The 22,826-nt window shown below is 35.8% G+C and overlaps 2 protein-coding genes across 2 annotated transcripts in view; both read left to right on the plus strand.

Moving 5' to 3' along the window:
• LOC145237927 (staphylococcal nuclease domain-containing protein 1-like) overlaps positions 1-10,797 on the plus strand; it is a 33,406-nt gene extending 22,609 nt beyond the window's left edge. Inside the window, exons 16-22 of the mRNA XM_080100927.1 lie at positions 4,492-4,680; positions 5,658-5,822; positions 6,551-6,721; positions 7,686-7,799; positions 8,678-8,794; positions 9,342-9,473; positions 9,993-10,797. Coding sequence (XP_079957053.1) covers positions 4,492-4,680; positions 5,658-5,822; positions 6,551-6,721; positions 7,686-7,799; positions 8,678-8,794; positions 9,342-9,473; positions 9,993-10,061 — 957 coding nt within the window. The 3' untranslated portion in view covers positions 10,062-10,797. The remainder of the gene's footprint in view (positions 1-4,491; positions 4,681-5,657; positions 5,823-6,550; positions 6,722-7,685; positions 7,800-8,677; positions 8,795-9,341; positions 9,474-9,992) is intronic.
• Positions 10,798-11,498: 701 nt separating this feature from the next.
• On the plus strand, positions 11,499-22,380 carry LOC145238479 (guanine nucleotide exchange factor for Rab-3A-like). Its single transcript, XM_080101674.1, has 8 exons — positions 11,499-11,782; positions 12,068-12,241; positions 12,615-12,732; positions 14,103-14,254; positions 14,698-14,993; positions 17,320-17,419; positions 20,095-20,161; positions 20,286-22,380. Exons 1-8 carry the CDS (start codon positions 11,639-11,641, stop codon positions 20,366-20,368), a joined length of 1,134 nt encoding a protein of 377 aa, XP_079957800.1. The 5' UTR covers positions 11,499-11,638; the 3' UTR covers positions 20,369-22,380.
• Positions 22,381-22,826: the final 446 nt, after the last annotated feature.

The raw sequence follows: 22,826 nt of genomic DNA on the forward strand, positions 1-22,826 counted from the left end.
CAAGGTTGTGATGCGCTTTTGTGTTCACTTGCTCCTCGCTGTCTGCAAGTGCAACGAACACTCACTGTGTGTTGATTGACTCGGAGCGCGAAGTCAAAAATCTCCGATCAGTACAAATGTTATCTGGTGCAACGCAATGGATTTAAGATTGATATTTAACCCAAAATCCCACGACGGCCTATGTAAGAAAAGGTCAGCAATGACCTATATATGTTAGGTCCCTACGGTGAATCCAAAAACATAATAAAGGTTAATTTAAATTTGTTGGTTTATTTTGGTATTTAAAAACGCTGTAATAGATCTCCACCAAACAGTTTTTTGTCCCAAAACAAATTATTGCTCCACGAAAACACGTTAATCACTACATTCTTTCTAGTAGTATATGTGTCAAGTATCTTTGTCTTTATAAAATAATTTTAAAGGGTGCATTTTATACTCAAAAAGTGCCAAAACTTGTTGCCTGTGCATTATTCAATTTTCCTCAGAAGCAATATTTAGTATTTGTTTTGCTTGTTACGAAATTTTAAGTGAAGCATTTTGTACAGTGATAAGTTCCAGACCTACAAATTGTGTTTATCTAAAAGTGTAGATCATTCTTTTTCCGTCCAAGTGTCTGTTGACTAAATGAAACCACTTAGTATAACCATTGACAAATTACCCTTCGCTGTTATCGCCTTTTACCGCGCGCAAAAGTTGGTGTTAAACTAAGAAAAGCTGTTAGACCAGACGTTATAATTGACTTCGAAATGTAATGAAACTAAATACTCTTTTCGAGTTTCTATCTTTTGCATATTTGTATTCACACTTGTCATTGACTTTAATGTTAGGTTTACTTCGTTTAAAAGCGTACAATCAGACCTTCTTTAGCAGTGCAAACTGATAACTAACGCAAAACGGTAATAGTTATTGGTCTACTTCAAATGTAAGACGCTGTGAATAGTTTTGCTTAAGTGATATTTACAAAGATCATGGGAAATTTTGGTCGATGCTTTTACTAAGAACAGATGAGAAGTTACGTCCGAACTGAAACAATTTGTTCAGCTCTTTGCCATTCTAGTTATCTCTATCAGCTTCTCCTGTGCTAACTGGGTCTTGCTTTTCAATCAACCACCTCTAAAAGCCTGCACCAAATGGCTTACTCCCAACTCTACCATGCGTGGTTAAAAAAACAACACAAAAAGTAGAGATTCAGACTTAATTTCAACTAAATTGGAAGGGTAGCGACCCAATTGACTCCCCTATCGATTAGGTTGTAGCCTTGTCGAAGGGACACAAGTATTCAAATCCTATTAGAGGGTTTAGTCCAGATTTACTGTCTAAATAGCAAGAGTGATGTCTCACCAATGCCTTGTACTATCTACTTTCCCTTTCGTTACACATGTTAAACATCATGAAAATTCAATTTAGAATCAATAACATCAAAACTTACCCAAAAGTAATCCTGTAACTTGTTTGGCAAGCGCACGCGCACAAAGTAAAAATCTAAACCCATGCACAACTACCCCCCCCTCAATCGTTCTGACGTCACGCTTTGGGTGGGGGGGGGGGAGGTCGAAGTAGTTTGGCGAACCATTAACTTTCAGTAATGCTGTGACGTTGATTCGCTGTGACTGTTAAATAATTAAGAGACTTGGCAAAAATCTTGCGCTGGCTTTTTAGGTGCCTTAAAAACACCGCAAACGCGATCAGTTGTTATCTTACCATATAAAGGTCTGATCCAAATGTTAATTCCAAGAAAAAAACACTACATACATCAGTCACGTATCGCAAAGTAGGGTTACGTGTCTTTTTATGATACGTTGCATTCGTGCGCTAACTTTGCATTGAATATATTTGTTCATTATGTACTTTAAATCAACAAGCTTAAACTAAGTGCAAATTAGAATTATAAATGAACTTATTCCTTAAGTGCACTACCATAAAAACCACATACGTTATTGTCTATCTTCTAAATTTCCATTCCCTAGATGTACTAATTTTCTACTTATTACCAACATTTATAACCGTAACACACTTAAACTGCAAGGTTCTGACTTAAATCGTAAGACAAAAGCAAAACAAAACCTGACAACATACTCGACTCCGTTTCGCACCGGTAGTTGTACGTCTCTGACTCACTTCAACGTTTCGCGGGGGTTGGGCTACGTTAAGCCTGTTGTCAGCGTATCGACCAAACAGAGTTTAAATAAACTTAATTTCGCGCCAATTCGATTGGCATTGAGCGGTTTTGGGGACCCTTGCGGACAAATAAATTGTGCGAGCAAAACTTTGGTTTTATTAAAAGCTGAACGCTGCTATTGCCGAAAAAACAAGCTTCCAAAAATCCTAAACGGAGCAAGAACGACGCAAAATTGAAAGCACGGGAGTCAATGCGTTACAGTGTTTGGTACGGTTTTGTTTTATAGTTATTGCCTTTACACATCGTGCAATTGTCAAATTGTTGTGTATATTTTAATAAAACGATTCTCAAAAGTAACTTAAGAGTGAAAACTACAGAGTAAACGCTATGAGAATAAATAAACTATTTTTTTAAATTGACATAGCTTAAAACGCAATCAAGTGATTTGAAAAAAGTTACATTCACGTTGCATCAACACTACATAAGTACGCCTTTCTCGCATTTCGCAACAACACAAAATTGTCTACAATATTTCTCAGCAATGGCACATTCCTATTTCAAAACACTCTGCCAAACCTAGCACTCAAACACCACTATTGGCCCTGTGAGAACGTCGAAATATCAATAAACGTCGAGTTGTTTCATCTCTTCATGGTACAAAGCGCCTTGCGGGATCATCCACAACAAATCAATCGATCGCCATTTTCCGATTGCAATCAACAAACCACTAAATAGTTACCAACGCACAAAATACCCACATATCATAAAATGACGTTTCGTGATGTCATAGCACCTAATTTTTTGCGAGTGCCTTATCTTTATTTTGCGCGACGCTTTATATCTATTGAATGTTGTGGCGCAAAGTTTCGTTGCACCTCATTTCCACTGTATACATTATGCATGAAAACATGGTAAAATCCAATTCAGGAGTGTGGCGGAATTTTCGGTCTCCGTGGTCTCACAACCGCCTCACGACATTAAAAAACATTTTGTATTTCAACGTGTTTCCTTGTTTTACGTTTACAAGAATTTCGCGAATGGTTTTAATAGGAAATATATTAAATTTGACCAAGGAAGGTTGAGAACCACTGGTTGTTTGGAGGCGCTTGCTTATTTAGTTCGATAGGGTTGCCTATAAATTTTCGCCTTTACTACTTAGTCGACGAATAAAAAAAAAACACTCCATCCCTGTTAGTTGTTAACTTATGCAGTAAAAATAAAGATATGACAGTTTTGAATTTGCATTTTCACCTTTTTTGCTTACGCGATGTTAGGGTGTATAATTTCTGGATAAAGCTACGCTGGCTTCTCTTATAAAATGCACACTTTACTCTTTGATCAATTTGCTACAAGTTAACTTCATAAAGGACCAATTTAAACTGGAATTTACCAGTGACCCAATATAAATGAATTTCTAATTTTTTCACACAATGTTTTGACAATTTCCTGGTGATCACTATATTGACATTTATCCTTCCCTACGTTTTTCGTAGCGTTAAACTGAAAACACTATTAAAACAGCAAATGCTCTTTAAACGAATTGTCTCATGGGTATTTACATGTCAAAAATGGCCACAAATCCTTCACAGTCTTAAATCCCATTGAAGACAAATCACTGAAGTAAATCCGGTTACATAATCATTACGCGCTGCGACGTAATTGTCGTGTGACGTCACATCACCGGTCGATGTTAATTGCGAAATGGTCTGTTTGACGACAAATGCAGGTACAAAAAACGTGGATGATGCCGTTAATGCCACAGGAGTCGGCAGCCTTTTTTGGTCTGCGGACCGATTTTGAAACTGAAATTTTGTCGCGGACCGGCCCAAAAAATAACTGCAAATATTTAGCAATGAAAACTGTAAATCTTTAAATTAGTAAATTAGTTTATCGTCCCCGGCATACATTGGCAAAATATGTTGTTTGAAAATTGCACTGCCTGGTAACGAACTCCTCGCGGACCGGCGGTTGCCGACCACTGCCGTTACAGACTTGCATTTAACAGTGTACATGACTTATTACAATGCGAGCAAAAAAAAAAAAAAACGAGACAAACGACATCTCTACAAAAAATTATTTTCTACTAGCAGAAATAAAATATGTAAAAGGGTATCATTAATTTTTAGTTTTTGTACGGTGTGCGTTTATTTGCCGGTTGTAGTGTTTTAATGTTAACTATTATCGAACCGTGTAGCACAATTCGTTTGAGGACCTTGGCTTGGATAAAACCATCAAACCAAAAAGGTTACTTAGCCTACTAAAACATTTAACTGTGCACATTGCAATTAGAACCATCAATCTTCAAAGTGTTTGAGTGAAAGTTTATGCTGTGAATATTCGCAACCATCTTATCACTGGTGTTTACCTTTTAGGTGATGGTTGAAGTTGAAACGATTGACCGGGCCGGCAACTTTATTGGTTGGCTGTTCGTCGACGGAGTCAATATGTCCCAAATGTTGTTGGAGAACGGATTATCACGTCTTCACTTCACAGCTGAACGCAGCAGCTACTACAAGTCTTTACTTACAGCCGAACAAACTGCCAAGGAAAAGGGCTTAAACGTAAGATATGTAATGTTATGTTAAGTGTTTAGTAGTCTTGTGGGCCTCTTCCACGTGTAAGGTTCTTCTTTACTCTCTATCTTTCGTTTTATTTCTCTTTTAAAGTATGTTGTAAAAAGTATTCCATTTGTAAAGCATAAGTTGAAAGCGTGTGCCAATCTTTCTGTGGTGATGAATCCTTGTTATAATTTCTTCGAGGCTACGTACTAGTGATGGGACGGGTACCCGGTACTCGGTACTCGGTATCGATGGTATCGAACGATTTCAGTGGTATCGATACTCGTACTCGGTATCGAAATATTTTGTCTCAGTTTTCGATACCAACGTGCGAGTACCGAAGGCCGATTTACACTATAAGAACACTGAAAACTTTGTGCCAATATATGCTTCGGACAGCACAAATTTGGGAAAAAGTTCCGCCAGGTTAGGTATTTTTTTCGCTATCGTATGGAGATTACTTTTTTCTGCATGTGTGTGTGCACGCCTGTACGCCGGCCATGGCAGATAAATTAGCAGGTGATATGCAACTAAGTACAACACTGTACTTAAGTACTCGGTAATCGTACTCGGTACTCGGTATCGAAGGTATATACATGTGGTACTCGTACTCGGTATCGGTACTCGCTTTAAAACCTGGTATCGTCCCATCACTACTACGTACCCTTGATACAATTTATCTTAAGCTCTTTTTACCCAACAATGTTGTTATACCAAAAAAACAGAGAAAATTAAGTTCTCGATTTAACTTCTTTTGAAAACTTTTTCGAAACTTTACAATAATTAAATATTTTTGCACCTACCTACCCCGGAAAACGACCCTGGGTACCTCTTGGGGTTTGCAAACCCTGTTTGAAACTATTATGTTATGTTTATTGCAATAAAACCTTCCAAGATCGACCAACATTTATCTCCCACTGAGTAAAAAACGGGATAAATAAGTGAGGCATGCATTGAAGCCCGGCCGTTTTTATTTGCAGATGTGGGAAAATTACGAAGAGCCAAAGCAGGAAGAAAAAGTGGAAGAACCAACAGAGAGAAAAGCAAACTACAAGAATATATTTGTCACCGAAGTAACCCCACAACTGCATCTCTACTGCCAGCATGTGGACAACGGGACTCAACTTGATCTTCTAACTGAGAAGGTACATGTCAGAAAAATTGCGCATCACTTGTTAGGCATATCATAAAACGCTGTGTAAGGACTTTTTAAGGGAAACACCAATGTAAGCAATACAAACTCCGATGGACAAAACCGGTTGTTACTGGACAAATTCCTAAGTTAACAAATGAAAACAGTTATATTTCTTTCAAAGTAGACAGCAAACAAAGTTAAGATAATGTAAGATCGGGGCTTGTATCACTTTACAGGTCACATTCTAAGAACTTATGTGTCTATTCTCAAAACACAAGCAAAATGTGATTTTTTTATTTTTTTAAATTCCTCCTACGTTGGGAACCACTGGACTTTTTTTAAGACACATCACTCGGACGTGTGTCTATTCTCAAAACACAAGCAAAATGTGATTTTTTTATTTTTTTAAATTCCTCCTACGTTGGGAACCACTGGACTTTTTTTAAGACACATCACTCGGACGTAAAAATTACCTAAAAGAACATATACCATCGCAAGCAACTCCTTTTTTTAAGCACTTAATGTTTAGGCTTGCATTTTTAACAAAAAACACATATTTTTATTTGCTTGATTTTTACAGATTAACTTTAAACTGTAGCGAAGGTGACAAAAATGCTGATACTGCAATAATGCCAATAACCCATCACCTTTGCATGTTCCAAGACTAAACCTAACATAGCGATGTGCGTGTACACCCACGTGGTTTTCTTACTTCATGTGTTATTTATGACGTTACAGATGCGTAGTTTTCTGATTTCGGATCCTCCTCTGGCGGGCGCCTACAAGCCTCGGCGTGGTGAATTCTGTGTAGCGAAGTTTGGTGAAGACGGACAGTGGTACAGGGCACGGGTGGAGAAAGTCGAACAACACAACGACAAAGTTCACGTTCATTACATCGACTTTGGCAACGTAAGTACCAACTCTAAAACCAAAACGGTCCAAGCAAAACACTTTTGGTCAATCTTTACACCATGTAATGCATTTTATTATTATTTTGCTGTAAACTTTTGACGGCTTTCGCTAATATTTGATACAGTCAAACTTCGATACTATGCCACCTTGATATTATGCCACCCTCGCTACTATACCACTTTTGATCGTCAGCAACTAAATTCAATAGAAAATATATTTACTATGCCACCCCTTACCCTTGATACTATGACACATGAGAGGACAGTATTACTGTATTAACGGTCTGGTTGCAGATTAAAAGTTGGGCCTTCTGACAATTTTCGGTTTGAGCTCATGATAAAACAGAGAAAAAATGAAAAACAAATCGTTGAGTAAACAAACGTGGTCATGTTAAGAGGTTTCACGGCTTTGCAACGAGTTATGTAAACGCTGTTCCGTGCTTGTGTCACGACAAAACTAACAGATCTTGTTTGTTCTATGCACGATCTATCCGTTTTTTGTAATAAATTATACTGTATACTATACCTTATACTATATACCGTAATAAATTACAATCGTACAACACAACGTGGCACTACAGTACATTGTCACGTCACAAGGCTATTTTTACAACCGACCCTCGGTATTATGCCACCCTCGATACTATGCCACTTTCTCTCGGTCCCAAAGGGTGGCATAGTATCGAAGTTTGACTGTATTTTCTACTGAACAAAACGCCAAGTTGGCATAGAATCAGTCGCAAACTTGTTACTGTCGACGGTTCAAATCCCACGGCAAGATCTTACCCTTCCACGTGGAAATGCTTGAAAGACTGACTGGTTTTAATAACGCCTCATGTTAAACATGTGCTATGATTAACAAATCCCAAAATTGTTTAGTAACTGTGAACACCTTGCAGTTGTTTGACTTTGAATATATTGATTTATTTTTTATCGTAATATCGTGTGCTATTTTGTTGTAGAAAGAAGTGGTGCCGATGAATCGAGTGAGTTCACTCCCTGCTGAGTATAACACTCACATTTTACTCCCTCAAGCTCACGAGTACGCACTGGCGTTGATCCGAGTTCCTGAAGATGTAAGTAACGAATCAAGTCGCATTTGTTTACAATGTATGGTAGGGATGGGCCGGGGCAAACTATTTTCGATGCTCGGTACTCGGCCGAGCAGTTGCGCAAACTGACCAGAGCATTAAATTTGCATATTCCTGTCCTGCTAACGTACGAAACTAGTGTTCGGGTATCTATGAACAAAAATGACTTGCGTTACATGGCTGAAAACGCGTATTTCTGGGGCCTGTGTAGCTTAATACCCCGCTGATTACGTGAGGGACCTAGAAAAGTTCCAAAACTAGCATAGAATTGGAAATGTTCGTGACGTCACAATGCTGAGCCGCCGAGCATCGAGCATTAACGTGAGATGTTCGGTGGTCGACCATACAGAACGTTCGCAGTTTTGACCCATCCCTAATGTTAAAGGTGTTAACTTAGTACGCAAAAAGTTTAGTACTGTGGTTAGTGTGACACCACACAATGTGAAACTCTCTGAGGTAATTGCGTGGGGAATAAAACGGGTTGGATATCATTGCTCTAACTCAGCGATTTTCAACCTGTGTTAAGTAAAATTTCGTCAGGTGTTTTGCGAATAATTTTCAAGAGAACAAATACTTCCATGGAACCTCAGTCAAAAAGTTACATCATGATTTGCTTCATTTATGGTGGTGCAATAATTAGAATCGTTGTGTAATAATGAATATGTAATTACGCGGGCCTGTTGCTTGCAATGCAGAAGTAGTTGAGCTTATTTTATTGCACCATTATAAAATTTCGTTTGGTGTTTCGCAAGATTATTTCAATGCAACATTTTGTTCAAACACAATGGAAACAGAAAATTTCTAATCACTGTGGAAACAGAAAACGTTTTTCAAACTCTTAAATTAACTCATAATCCTTGTAGGCTGATTCAGCTGCTGATGCATTCCGGGCTCTCTGCTCAATGGTGGGAAATTCTCAGTTCCAATTGAACGTCGAATACAAAGATGGAGGAAGCGATTTTGTGACACTCACTAGTGCTGTAAGAAAATAACCAACGTTTTTATGCAGTTTGTCAATCCATGTTAGCTATAGTTTGGAATTCTAACGATGCTTGATGCATCGTATATTGAGACTACAGCTTCTGATACTATTTTCTTTTTTGACCTAAATAGTTATATTTTTTGAAAATAAATATTCGTTTTGTAATGTTCGCAGGATAGATTTTTTGAGACGATGTTTTTGAGTTATATTTTTCACATGGTTTTGCTTGTTATGGCACCGAAATATCACATTTAAAGGTCGACCAATAACAATACACAATTAAGACGTCCGGTGGGTCAAATATTTTTTGTTAATTTCAACGAACAATTACATGTTAATGTTTTTCGCTACACACCGCTGCCAAAACGCTAAGCTGGGGGTGCTTGCACTGCAATAAAATGTTTCATAATTTCATAAATACGCCCAAACATGCCAAAAAGGTAATATCAAAATTTTGTAAGAGCCTCGCAGGACATTATACTTCTCATTTTAAAGGCGGATATGTCCTCAGGCCTACTTAAACTAGCCTCGTTATATTGTTTCAGGATGGTGAAACGGACGTGGGACGTTCCTTGGTCAGCGAAGGATTCTGTACTGTGGCGAAAAGAGGCGAAAAACGTCTTCAGAAGATGCTGAGCGAATATTACGGCGAGCAGGAGAAGGCCAAGAAACAACACGTAAGTTTTAGAACAAATGCTGTATTGAGTTTTGAAGTGTAAATATTCAAGACAAAGAGTATCGGGATGTGCAGAATTTACTCTTTTTTGTATTAAAGTTTTTCTCTTATTTTTGTAAAATTTATTTGTTACATGTTATATATATTTATTTGTAATTTATCATATATATATATATATTTATTTATTTACTGAAGTTGTTGTGAAAATATCTTACTGGGTTGAGATTAAAAAAAACAGTGGTTTACACGTTTTTTTTAAAAAAATATTTTTTCACGAAATCAAGATATTTTTAACAATTGAAACTCATGTACGGTATATCCAACATTTGATCAAAAAAGCCAAAGAAATGGCCTTTAAATGATACAGATGCCATGATAACAACATTGCTAATGTTGTGCAACAATTTCGTCATCTTTCTAACAAAATCTTTTTTTCAATATCGCCATTAGGCCACGTTGAGGCCTCTCATAAACCTTATGTCCCCTCATAAAACTTACGTCTGCGAAATCTGTTTTCCAGTTGAACTTGTGGAGATACGGTGACATTACAGAGGATGACGCGTCCGAGTTCGGCTACAAAAAGAACTAAATCTCCTACCCCTTATACATAGAGTGGATGTTTTAATTAAATGCGTCATAACAGAAAAATATGGTGTTTTGTTGTGGTTTGTTCTATTGGTGTGTCTACGGTTTATCATTTGTGTGTATTTATCTTGTTACCGCGCCAACACTGCAGTGCCTATTTTCATGTACTAATTTAGCATCCTTATTTGAAAAGGTTTGCGCCTTAGTCTAATGCAGTGCGCTTTGCAGTCGGTTGCTAAGGCTACTTGGTAACAGCAGCCTTCGAACGCGCGACAAATTTTCTGATAGCCGTCAAATCTTAAAAGTAAATCACTTGCCTTAAACGTCGCGTCAGTTCCACATTTGCATGAAATACGTGTTGCACAAACTATTTAAATCGCGATTTTTGTTGATCATTTCTATTAATCCATTCTTGTTTGCTATTTCGTGGCCTAACTTAAGAGGTCATGTTAACTGTTTGTCAGTTAATCTTGTCCAAAAGGTAACCTTTTTTATAAAAACACCTCGAAAATTCGGGTGTTTTGTGTGCATTTAAATTAACGCATAGCTCTGTTAATGGCAGAATGTTTTTTCCTCAGTTCAAACGCCAAACGGCCTTACACGTTTGTGCGCCATGTGTTTCCAAATCAAACTCTCGCTCTTGTGTCGTGTTGACCTTTTTCATGTTGGTCTTGCGACGAACAACATGACTTGTGTTTTTTTCTGAATGGCGTGAATACATTTTAAGATGGGTGAAAGAATCGAAGTTGTGTTTTAGGGCTGGTTTAGGTATAAGACTAATATAATTATTTACAATGAAGAAAACCGTTTCCAGCTTGTCACGGTACCTGTTGTTGTTTTTCAAAATTCCGTCCGTTAGATGAGGTACATCAGGCTCATCATTTGAGCGAAAAAAGAAAAAACCTGACCATAATATATTGTAGTTTTGCTCTGCACAGACCGCGATGTCGAAAATTAGTTTGATTTGCTTATTGTACCAATCCTATCCCATCTATGGTTTATAAGCAAGCTGTTGTATGTTTTCACTAACACGTATTAACTTACCAATAAAATTCATGTTTCAAGCTATAGGGGTGCCATCATATAAAGCAGAGTTACCTATACTTTGAAAGCCGTAAAAATGTATTAGGCCTTACTGGCGGAAAAAAGGAAAAACGCAAAATACTTACATAAGCCTACACTTCGTGTTGGAAATCCTTACAATTGATGCCCATGATTTACTTTTGACAGTTAAAATATAATGAAATGTCGTAACAGATTTGATTTAATGAGTATAAAGAACTTTGTTTAAGGCTTGTAATCGCACAAAAGTGTTGAAAGAGTCACATTACCCCTTCTCAGAGAACAAACAATTTTTTGCATAGAAATCAAAATATTTAGTTCAGTAAAGCGTGAAATCAGCTGACGTATATAAACAAAAGTCTTTCCTTGTTTCATTCAGTTTGCATTGGCGCTTCGTGGTGCCTATTACAGTTAGAACTTAGAACGACTGTCTGTCGCGAGTTTGATTGTTAAAATGATCGCAAGGTTAGGTTGTACAAAGTTGTAACACTTAGGGCCATTGGCTTGGATTATTACGAAATGGAAAATGAAGTTGAACCCAATCCAAAATCCATTTTAACTTTGGAAAAGGACAAAGTTTCGGTCGAAAATGGAGTGAATTCAAACGGTGTTGATCTGTTTTGTGCCACTCAAATGCAGTTAGAATTGGACAAACTTCGAAGGGTAACGTACATTGCTTATTTCCTAATTTATATGACTGGCTTCTTTAATGATTCACAGTATCTTCCAAAAACGTTAATTGCATAATTTGATGACTGCTCTATTAGAAACAGTATCTGAGTTTTTACAACTATGTACCAAAATAGAGTAAAATTGTTGAATGTTGCTGCTATATTAAAATTATACCTAACTTGTCAAAGTAAAAACTTACATATCATTTGCTGAAACTGTAGTAAATAAACTTTTTGTCTAGTGTTGAAGTATTTTAAGTGACCTTATGTTTTAAAGGAATTACGGGACAAAAATGCAGAGTGTCAACGTCTTCAAGACAGTCATATCAAGGTGGAAGCTGAGATTGAAGATTTGACTGCAAGTTTATTTGAAGAGGCCAACAAAATGGTTTATGATGCAAATGTGAAGCGACACAGAGCGGAAAAACAGTTGGCTGAAGCAAAAGGAAATGTAAGAAACGCATATAGATCTGTACACAAACAATATCTGTTCACCTACTGTTTTGACACCGCTATTTATTTTGATGCAGTGTTTTCCAATATTTTAATGTTCCAATAACAATCCACACTTTGCAGGTTAAAAACACAACAATTGTTAAATTACATTGCAGCCTTAACATGGGTAAGACCGTGTTTTTTTTCGCAGTACACTTGGTAATCTTTTATTTATTCCACAGCACAATTGTTAAAAAACGCACAATAATACATCCATGTTTGTTTAACATTCAATGTTTGTATGGTAATTTAACTTAGTGTATACCATTCTTCTGTCATGGCAGCCAAAACCATTCAATGTTCAATCTGATTTTTTTTTTAATTTGCAGATTGACGCATTGCAAACAGAGGTTGATGCTCTTAAGTCTCTTGTCCTTACGTCAACACCGAGCAATCCAAACAGATTGTCCCACCCACAACTTATTGAGAAGAAGGAAAATAAACTAAGTAAGTCACCTTGCATCATAAATATATATACAATGCTGGTGACATATCTAACAACCTACTAATATTTTGTTGACAATTATAAAGATACTAGTTTGACTTTGAAATGCAGATTTGAAAAACTCATAACTTTCAAATAAAATGAATTAATAGTTTGTACATTATGCCAGAATGCAACAAGTCAAATGAATAGCTATTGGTGTTAATGAAATACCCAATCTTGTCTGAGTACTTAATATTTCTGATGGGAGGATGATGCTTTCATATTAACACCAGAATAAAGAAGACTTGTGTATTTTTTTCCATCGGACAATTGATATGCCAAAATGTTACTAACAAATAATGTAGTACAATACTTGTTTAATAAAATTTATTTTATTATGGGTCCCCTTCCCTGAAGGGGACACATATTGATTTTAATGTTTTTTGTTTTTTTCTTTTTTTTTCTTTCATTTTTCTTCTCCCCAAAGTTTGTCCGACTCGTTTTTCCATCAAATCCTTGATGGATTTGGATAAAATTTACACAGATGGTAGATGTAGTTATGTAGATGTGCATCCCACTTTGTTTTTGTTCATAACCCCAGTATTTACCCAGCTAGCCCCCTAAAATGGGTATTTTTTCCCCGAAGTTTGTCTGACTCGTTTTTCCATCAAATGTTTGATGGATTTGGCTGAAATTTACACAGATGGTAGATGCAGTTATGTAGATGTGCATCCCACTTTGTTTTTGTTGATAACCCCAGTATTTACCCCGCTAGCCCCCTAACATGGGTATTTTCCCCCGAAGTTTGTCCGACTCGTTTTTCTATCAAATGTTTGATGGTTTAGCTGAAATTTACACAGACGGTAGATGTAGTTATGTAGATGTGCATCCCACTTTGTTTGTCCGGATAACCCTAGTATTTCCCCACTAGCTCCCTAAAAGGGGTGAGTTTGTCAACAATGTCAGAATTGGCTAAAATTTGGATAGCTTGTAAAGTATGCCAATTATCGTTATTGCGCCATTGCTGTTCGGGGGTTGTAAACAGCCCTTTGACGTCAGAAACATTAACAGTTGTTGATCAAAACACCTCTAGTGGTTGAAATTTTAAACGTTGGCAGATTGGACTGAAATTTTACACTACTATTGATTGAGTCATTGTGGTTTCCTTCTTTTAAGTTTGTGTGTATTGAACCTCAATTAGTTATCCCACTTACTCATTTTTATCTATTGAAATGCATTATCTACAACTTTGCATGTGTGGGGACCCATGAGTTTTTGCTTGCAGAAACAACCAAGGTTATAAAAGACGATAATGTTTCAAAATATGCTATAGTGTATGTGCAAGGGCAATATGTGCTAAGCCACCCTTCTAGTTTTTACATGTTTTTAGTGTCACCACTTAGGCGACATAAAAGAAACAGTAGTCTTGTGGAAACTGAAAAGGTCAAGGAAACTGACACATCATCTTGCAGCACCAGCATTCACGAATTTGCTATAGCTGATGACCAAACTGCTGTTAACGTCACCAACATGAATAAAGAGGTATTAACAAATGTCACTCCAAGTAACAAATATCCAATAGTTGAATGGTTATCACTTTCAGCTCATACAATCACTCTAATGACAAGCTATTGTTTGCTATTGTTTAACGAATGAAATTAGATTTGTGGTTTTGCATTTCAAATGTCATTGATTTTTGTTGTTGAAATTATTCTTTTTAAATAAAGCACTGTGATGACATATGTTTGAAACATTTAAATTCTGCTTAAAAATTGCCAAAAACATGCTCATACAAGCATTAACTCATATTTTTCTCTGAAGACTGTTTAAAACCTTTGCATATTGTTTCTTAATTTGATTTTAAGTTGTGCAATTTCACAATATTTCTTAGCCTTTAAAATAATATGTTATGATGTTTTTTCCTAATACATTGTTTGGGGTCTTTGGTGTGTACTTTTTTTCTAAACTTAAGTGTGTGTGGACAGATTGACCGGTGTCTGTTCAATGAGATTGAGAAATGGCACAGAGAGCTTCACAATTCCCCGGAGAAATCCACGCCAGATGGGAGATGTAATTGCTCAAGGGGCATTGAGGACACTGATGGAAAGACACTGTCTGATTGCCTTGCTATCACCCAATCTTCATTCATGGGTCGTGTGTACCAAGAAGATATCGCCCTGTGCTTGATGTTCCAAAATGACTCACTGTCGCAAAATGTCTCCAAATGCATTCATAACAACTCCCTATCAGTGGAGCTAATTTCGAATCCAGTTGTGCTACAGTAAGTGATTATTTATTATAGTTGTTTAAATGCCTAACTGGGAGATGTTTTTAATGTCGTCATGCCTGCAAGTAAACAGTTGATATTTTGGTAGCTAAGGTTGTTTGGAAAGGGCACTGGTCTCTAGTGTGTTTTTCTTTTTGTTGTAAATGGCAACATATGGTGGTACAGTTTTCTTTCAACATATTCATGGATTTCTCAATTCTGTATGTTTCCAGTAACTCCTAAATGCTTGGATATGCTACCATTTTTTGCATGTTTAACCAACACTAAACAACAGCATACCCATTAAGCTTTTTAAAATCTCGTAATATACAGAAAAGGCAACATATAAGATGAATGCTTTATAACAGTTCTTGATTTTAATAGTCTTCTGAAATGATGAGTTAAAACCACTTATAGCTGAAGTCAGAAGCGGGAAAGTTAAAGCAAAAATATAGTGAACAGAACTGTTAATAATATTGAAACATAATCTGTTTTTGTATATTTCGGCTAAATATGCTTTTATGTTTTCTAAATTGAAAAAAAAGGTAATTTTAGGTTCAGAAGTTTCGGTTGGAACTTTTTGTGTCACTATTAAAAACACTGTAAACCTAACCAATAGTTTTTAATTACATATTTAAATTTATTTCACTCTTATAAATTTTAGCTCATTTGGTTCATCTATTAAAAAGGTGTATGCTTAGAAGTTTTATATTTCTTCAAACAAATGTGTGCATGCATAAGCACAAAATCTGGTGATTCATTTGAATATCGCGTATTGCACAGCAGCAGCATATTAAAGCATTTCCTGTCGTCAATCGTAGACGCAGACACATTTGTGTTTTGCGTCATACTTAGTTTTGTCATCACGACATCGATTTGAGAATTCATTTGTCATTTAGGTCTCACCATTTGTATATTTGTTTACAAATTGGCAGATTTATGCCATTGTTTCAGCCTTGGTTTGTTTTAGGTTTTCTTTTTAACTATATATGTCTTTTCCTTGTCTTTTAATTCTGTCTATTTTTCCTGTTTGACCAAAAAACTGTGGTTCAAGTTTCTTAAATTTTAACATGATAGATAATTATAAGAATCTGTGCATATTATTTTTCACTCTGTGCTTATTTTTTTCAAATCATTAATGCCTAATGTCGTTTGTCAGGTTTTCTGTAGGCACATATGTGAAATGTAAGGAAATTGTAGTAGGCGAGCATAGTTATATATACCATCATACATGAATTATATTCAAGGATCTTTTGACCGTGTTTAGTAAAAAACAGTTTTCAATGAGTATATTTTAGCATTTACCAATGTACTTTTTGAGGTTATCATTAAAACAACAACTCCAATATATCATACCAAGTTTTATGGCTGGTTGACAACCTAGAAAGGCAGTAGCATCTTCCAGTATACTCGTATACTTAATAATATTGATGAACACCCTTAGTTTAAAGTGCTTTATATAATTTCTACATGGTTAGTTAAGAAAGGTTAATAATCATGATGGACATTTGGACAATGTATAGCCTTGCATTGTCATCACAGTATGTGGTCATCTGCTGCAACAACTGTTATCACTTGTATTGTAGTGTTGACATAGCAAAATGATAGATATGTACTCATGTTGTAAAGAAACTATGTCATCACCTTATTTGCTGCCAATGGGCACCCCAGGTCAAAATAGTGACAATAGAACATTGTGGTCTCTTTTTTAATGTACCTGCCCAGGCATTATATTGGTTTCCTTGATTTCCTTTGGGTTTTGTTTCCTGTTTTGGGCACAGGAAAAACATCTGTTGTGATCTAGTGTATGTGTCATGTACTGAGGGAAAATGATCTTGATTATATTAGTTTTTATCTTTTGGTTGTAAATAATGTATATTGTTCAAAATATGCAAGGCAAAGTCCAATTTTTTTGTTTTGACAATAATGATGTAGTTTATGTAGTTTATTTGTGGCAATTTTCCAAAATAGTGGCAACATTTATTCCTACTTAGTCAATGAAAATAAACAAGCGACCACCGCATGACATTAAAAATTGTAACCATTGCTGGACGTTCATTAGTATACATTTTACGAAATGTTATTCTGCAGCAAAAACAGTCAGAGATAAAAAGGTTAGGAAATACCGCACTATGACCAAGTGTATTGGGATTCATTTCTGTGAACTTGTCCATTTTCACAACTGGCTACATTTTATCTAACACAAACATCGTTTGAGTTTAATCATCATTGCAATACAAGAAAGAATTTCCCATTTTCCAAGAACTCAAATCAGTTCCTAAGCTGTCAAAATTTTTGTTTTAATGAGCTTTTTAGGTTCAATTGTTGTTTTATAATGCAGGAAATGCCAATTGTCTGGATTGGTGACGCAATGCAGGCACCGACTACGACTTGACGAATCTGACCAGTACTTTCCTATTTCACAGTCCTGCAGAAATAGGGTAAGTGCTTCTAAATGATTTACATTCACCCTTAAGCATCTTTTGTGTGTCTGAATAGTGTTAAAATACTACACTTCGAATACAGCTTCTTTATCTAACTAAGTATTTTTTGTGAGTAAGTTAATATATTAATATTTTTTTTCTTTTCGTGTACTTGTTTTTAAAAGGGTGTCATAATGTGTGATTTCAAGTAGATGAGTTAAGAATAAATTTTTAAGTTATGTCAATCCAACATGTTATAAATCTTTGCCTTTATTATCTGCATTTACTGACTAACGAATACTGACTTAAGATCGACTTTTCAAGCAGCCAGCCTCTTAAGATCTTTAATATAAATTAAGAAAAAAACAATCTGTACTATTATGGGTCTCCTTCCCTGAAGGGGATACATATATATTGATTTTACTCAAATTGTTTGTTTGTTTTTTCTTTTTTTTTCTTTCTTTTTTTTCTTCCCAAAGTTCGTCCGACTCGTTTTTCCATCAAAGGTTTGATGGATTTGGCTGAAATTTACACAGATGGTAGATATAGTTATGTAGATGTGCATCCCACTTTGTTTTTGTTGATAACCCCAGTATTTACCCCGCTAGCCTCCTAAAATGGGTGTTTTTTACCCAAAGTTTGTCCGACTCGTTTTTCCATCAAATGTTTGATGGATTTGGGTGAAATTTACACAGATGGTAGATATAGTTATGTAGATGTGCATCCCACTTTGTTTTTGTTGATAACCCAAGTATTTACCCCGCTAGCCCCCTAAAATGGGTATTTTTTCCCCGAAGTTTGTCCGACGCGTTTTTCCATCAAATGTTTGATGGATTTGGCTGAAATTTACACAGATGGTAGATATAGTTATGTAGATGTGCATCCCACTTTGTTTTTGTTGATAACCCCAGTATTTACCCCGCTAGCCCCCTAAAATGGGTGTTTTTTACCCAAAGTTTGTCCGACTCGTTTTTCCATCAAATGTTTGATGGATTTGGCTGAAATTTACACAGATGGTAGATATATTCATGTAGATGTGCATACCACTTTTTTTTTGTTGATAACCCCAATATTTACCCCGCTAGCCCCCTAAAATGGGTGAGTTTTTAAACAGTGTCAGAATTGGCTGAAATTTGGACAGCTTGTATAGTATGCCATTTATAGGTGTCGATTGTTGTGTTCAACCCTGTAGTCCTAACATTTACCCCACAAGCAAGTGTAAAACATATTTGTATGTTACTGGGCACCACAAACAAAAGATTTCTGTGGCGCAATAGTGTTACAAGGGCAACCAGTTGTATGTTGCTCGTTGGTGGGTTGCTTGGTGGACGTTTTTGTGCCATGGCAGTTAAGGGCTTGTTAACAGCCCTATGACGTCAGAAACATTAACGGTTGTTGCTCAAAACACCTCTAGTGTTCGAAATTTTAAACATTGGCGGATTTAGCTGAAATTTTGCAGTACTATTGATTGAGTCATTGTGGTTTTTATATAATTTTTAGTTTGTGTGTCGAACCCAATTAGTTACCCTACTAGCCCCCTAAAATGGGTCAGTTTTTTAAAACGATAAATAGGACATACTTTAAACAATATCTGGGTTGAATCTAATTTTATAGTTTGTATTCTACATAGTATTATTATTTAAGCCCAGTGCCGATCACTGTGTTTTACCTTACAACGCCCGACTTTCTCATGGTTATCTCTTGAATTGCATTATTTTCAACTTTGCATGTGTGGGGACCCATGAGTTTTTGCCTGCAGAAACGACTAAGGTTATAAAAGACGATGGCTAATATGGGACCCAATACAAAATAAGCATAGGAAATATATTAATGTTTCAAAATAGGTTATAGTGTAAATGCAACAACAAAATGTGCTAAGTCACCCTTCTAGTTTAACAAATGATAGCTCGTTTTAGCCCTTGTTTTCCTGTTTAACTAACCTCTGAAACCATCCTACCACTGCCCTTAATTTTGGACATCTTACTGTTTTTCAATAAACTTCACAATTCCTTTGTTAGTAAACAGTCCAGATCAAAATTTGCGTACAAGGCTATATAAGCACCATTAGCTATTATACTGCTTTAATAGCATGTGTGGGTGGCTTAAGCTGTAGATGTAAGCCAGCTTTCTATCACACAGCTTACAGTATTGACATCATTGGCAAGATTATGTGATTGCAATTAAGACTTGCCAAGCATAGCCCTTACACCAGCGTAAAACATTTTAATTGATACCTCTTGTGATAAATCTAAAAATATGACAGCTGATCCTTCCAGGAATTCAAACATTTTCTCTTCCTTTACAAAGTGACACTGTGTGTGTGTGTGTGCTACTGCTTTATATATATATTGCAGTGTGTTTATTTCTTGACATGTCCAACATTTGTTTTTTTGCTGCAATATCCTGTATTTTCGTCCGCAGCTATGTTTTTTACAGAAAAAACTAAATACTTTTAAGACAGAAAAAACTAAATATTTGTTCATACTTTTTATGTGTTACATTATCCTATTTATTACTATTTAATAAATTTTTTGTTCAACTGTGTCAATTTAGTTGGCATTACATGATGTTTTAAGATTAAAAAGGATCCTATGGGTCATATAGGAAGGAAAGGGTCAACTGTTTAATCCTTAGATATATTTTTAACTGTTATGTTTACATGTGGTATATTTAAGTACATCCTCTCGTTTCAGCTAACCACCGTTTGTGATTTCCTTACCTACATCCGATACGTCAGACAAGGGCTTGTCAAACAAACTGGTAAGCATTGCCATTGAACCTACAAAAAACAGTTCATCAATCGTAAAGTTAGCATTGAGTATTTTGTTGTAAGTGCTACAATTTTCAAGTATGCTGACTTTTAGTTGAAACTTTCCACTTTTAGTTGAACAAATTTACTGGGAGATTATCAGGCTGCGAATGGAAATGACATTTGCAAGGCTGGGCTTCTTCCGTGAACAGACATAACCATCACCGCATCTCATCAACTGCACCATGTTCAACTTTTCTTCAACAAGTGTCAATTACCACCTAGGTGTTGCTTAATCAACTTGTCTTCCACAGAAAACATTTTGGCATAACAAAACTTTTCTGATGCTTGAAATAGATTGATTGCCATAGTAACTGAAATGGGGAACATTAATATTGCTGGGAATAGCAATTGTTACATCATAGTTTGTTACAAACCAAAAACGGTCACTTTTTAAAGTTGCAGCAACACTTTCCCTTTAAGAAAACAATATTTTGTTAAATATGTGATTATTTCAACAACTTGAATAGCAAATACACAGAAGTATAGATTTGCTAGACAAATATAGTGCTAAAAAGGTGCATTTTCTGACATTTTTAATAGTTTTGCATATTTATGTCGTTAAGAAAACCCTTTTTCTGCTTTATAAAATGCTTTTTGCAATCCAGCTTTGTTTGTTTGTAACCTTCATCTCAGGAACATACTGCCAGAGCTTGCTGCTTATTGGCTGTATTATCTGTTGTTATGGCAACTGTTAGATTGGCATGTGATGAGATTTCTGCTATCAATGGCACAAGTTGTACATGCTAACGCAACAATCATTTTTCACATATCAGATATACCTGTTTTTTTGTAAACTCAAGTGTTTTTGTTGCCCTTTTCTGTAGTCCTAGTGCAATTCTACATATCAGTGTCGTCATGTCCTTGTACTTTACACACATGCACCATTACCTTACTGCACAAGCACACATCATTTGCACTGTACATATGTACATTAGCCTTCTACTCTTATGTAGTGAATTCTGGTTTACATACATGTTACTGAGATATAAACTTACTTTTGGAACTGTATTCCATAAAGTTAGAAAAATATAAACTTATTCATGTATGTTTTACAAAACCTTTTTTGCATATGTATTCCCAAAAGAAAATAATCAAAGAGCACCTGTGCCAAATTCGTTTATGTTTGGCATTCTTTAGGCTTGTACTTGTCTAATAGCCCCACATTGTTCCAGTTTCAAGAAAGTTGAAAAATTCTGTTTGCTGGAAACTAACCTAAAATGTTGCTGATGGCAAATAGTGGCAATATTACTATAATGGTTTACATTGATTTCACCTTAAACAACAAATTAAGCTGTTTTGTTATCCAAGTATTTTACCAACAGTGACACAAGTTCAATCGGTCTTGGACCTTCTGTGACTTGTGCCAAGGGCTCTATGGGGGAAGAAAAAAAACTAGATTAAAAATTTTCCAAGGATTTATTTGCGCTAATGCAATTCATAAAACAGACATAGTGCTAATATGTTTTTTGTAACATATATATCCTTGCATCATCTTTATACTTAAGCAGCTTTGTTTAGTGTTATTTGTTACCCTTGTCTTTACAGCAATATCAGGTGATTTTTCTTTCAAATTTTTGTTGGATATGGAAAACATTCAGTGTAATTCCCTAAAAATGAGTTTTTGTGGCCACTACAATATTTCATTTGCATCTATACTGTTCCCATCTTAAGTCTGTGTCACTTGTCTTAAAATATGTTCCTTTTCTTTTCGTACTAGTTTCTGTTCTTATGTGTTACTGCGGGTTGGAACCAGTACTGGCAAAATTTTAACTTGCAAGTCTTTCAAATGCTCTTAATTCACCTGATGTTTGAAAATATTTCATTGTTACTGAAATTGACGTTACTGATTGATGTTAAGTTACTTACATAAATGTTACTCCAATTTGAATTCAGTAAATGAAGATTACAAAATTTTAAGGAAATGTTGAATGTTTTCCCAACTAAATACTTGCAAGTCGAACTTTGCCATTATTGTCTCTTTTGTTAAGCAGTATTGTTGCTGCTCTCCATATATATCATATTTACAGTGTTATGTTAAACTTTGAAATTTCTCTGAAACTGCCACCTAAATGCATGGAATGTGAATTTTCATTGGCTTGCATACACAATATTTTTCTTGTTACTCCCATGTTTTCCTCAAACACATGAAGAAATAGCATTACTTGTGCTTGTTGTTGTATTTTGGTACTGTATTATGCAAAGACAGGTTGGATTAAATGAAGGATATAAAATCAAAAGTGAAAAGGATTTTTTTTCAAAACCACGTTTTGAGTCTTTCTGAAACACGTGGAGGTATTTTTCTTCAGACAAAGGCCATAGTTTTCAGCAGATATGGGTATATAATCCGCTAAACGGCCGTGTGAAAACGGGTTCTGTTGTGAAGCAAGAGCGTATACGCTGCCATTAATGCCACAGTGTTGCAAGTCTTGTTTCTAGTTTCATAAAACCGTTTCATGGAGACCAATTGCAGTACAAAACACCACAAACAAAAGTTGTTTGTAGAGTTGAAAAATAACAGTAATTTGTATCAAATATGCTTCAGCAGATGTAGTTTTGCTGCGGAGGCCCAACACGTCACTGCTTAGCGGAAGCATTGCACTTTAGGTGGCTGTG

This window comes from Phallusia mammillata, chromosome 7 (assembly GCF_965637545.1).
Source record: "Phallusia mammillata chromosome 7, kaPhaMamm4.hap1.1, whole genome shotgun sequence".
NCBI lineage: Eukaryota > Metazoa > Chordata > Ascidiacea > Phlebobranchia > Ascidiidae > Phallusia > Phallusia mammillata.

Bases quoted from the DNA above. Each gene is read 5' to 3' on its own strand.
- LOC145238479 (XM_080101674.1), top strand. From the start codon at position 11,639: ATGGAAAATGAAGTTGAACCCAATCCAAAATCCATTTTAACTTTGGAA. The intron at 12,733-14,102 runs GTAAGTCACCTT...ACATGTTTTTAG, and splicing joins GAAGAAGGAAAATAAACTAA to TGTCACCACTTAGGCGACAT. The intron at 14,994-17,319 runs GTAAGTGATTAT...TTTATAATGCAG, and splicing joins TCGAATCCAGTTGTGCTACA to GAAATGCCAATTGTCTGGAT.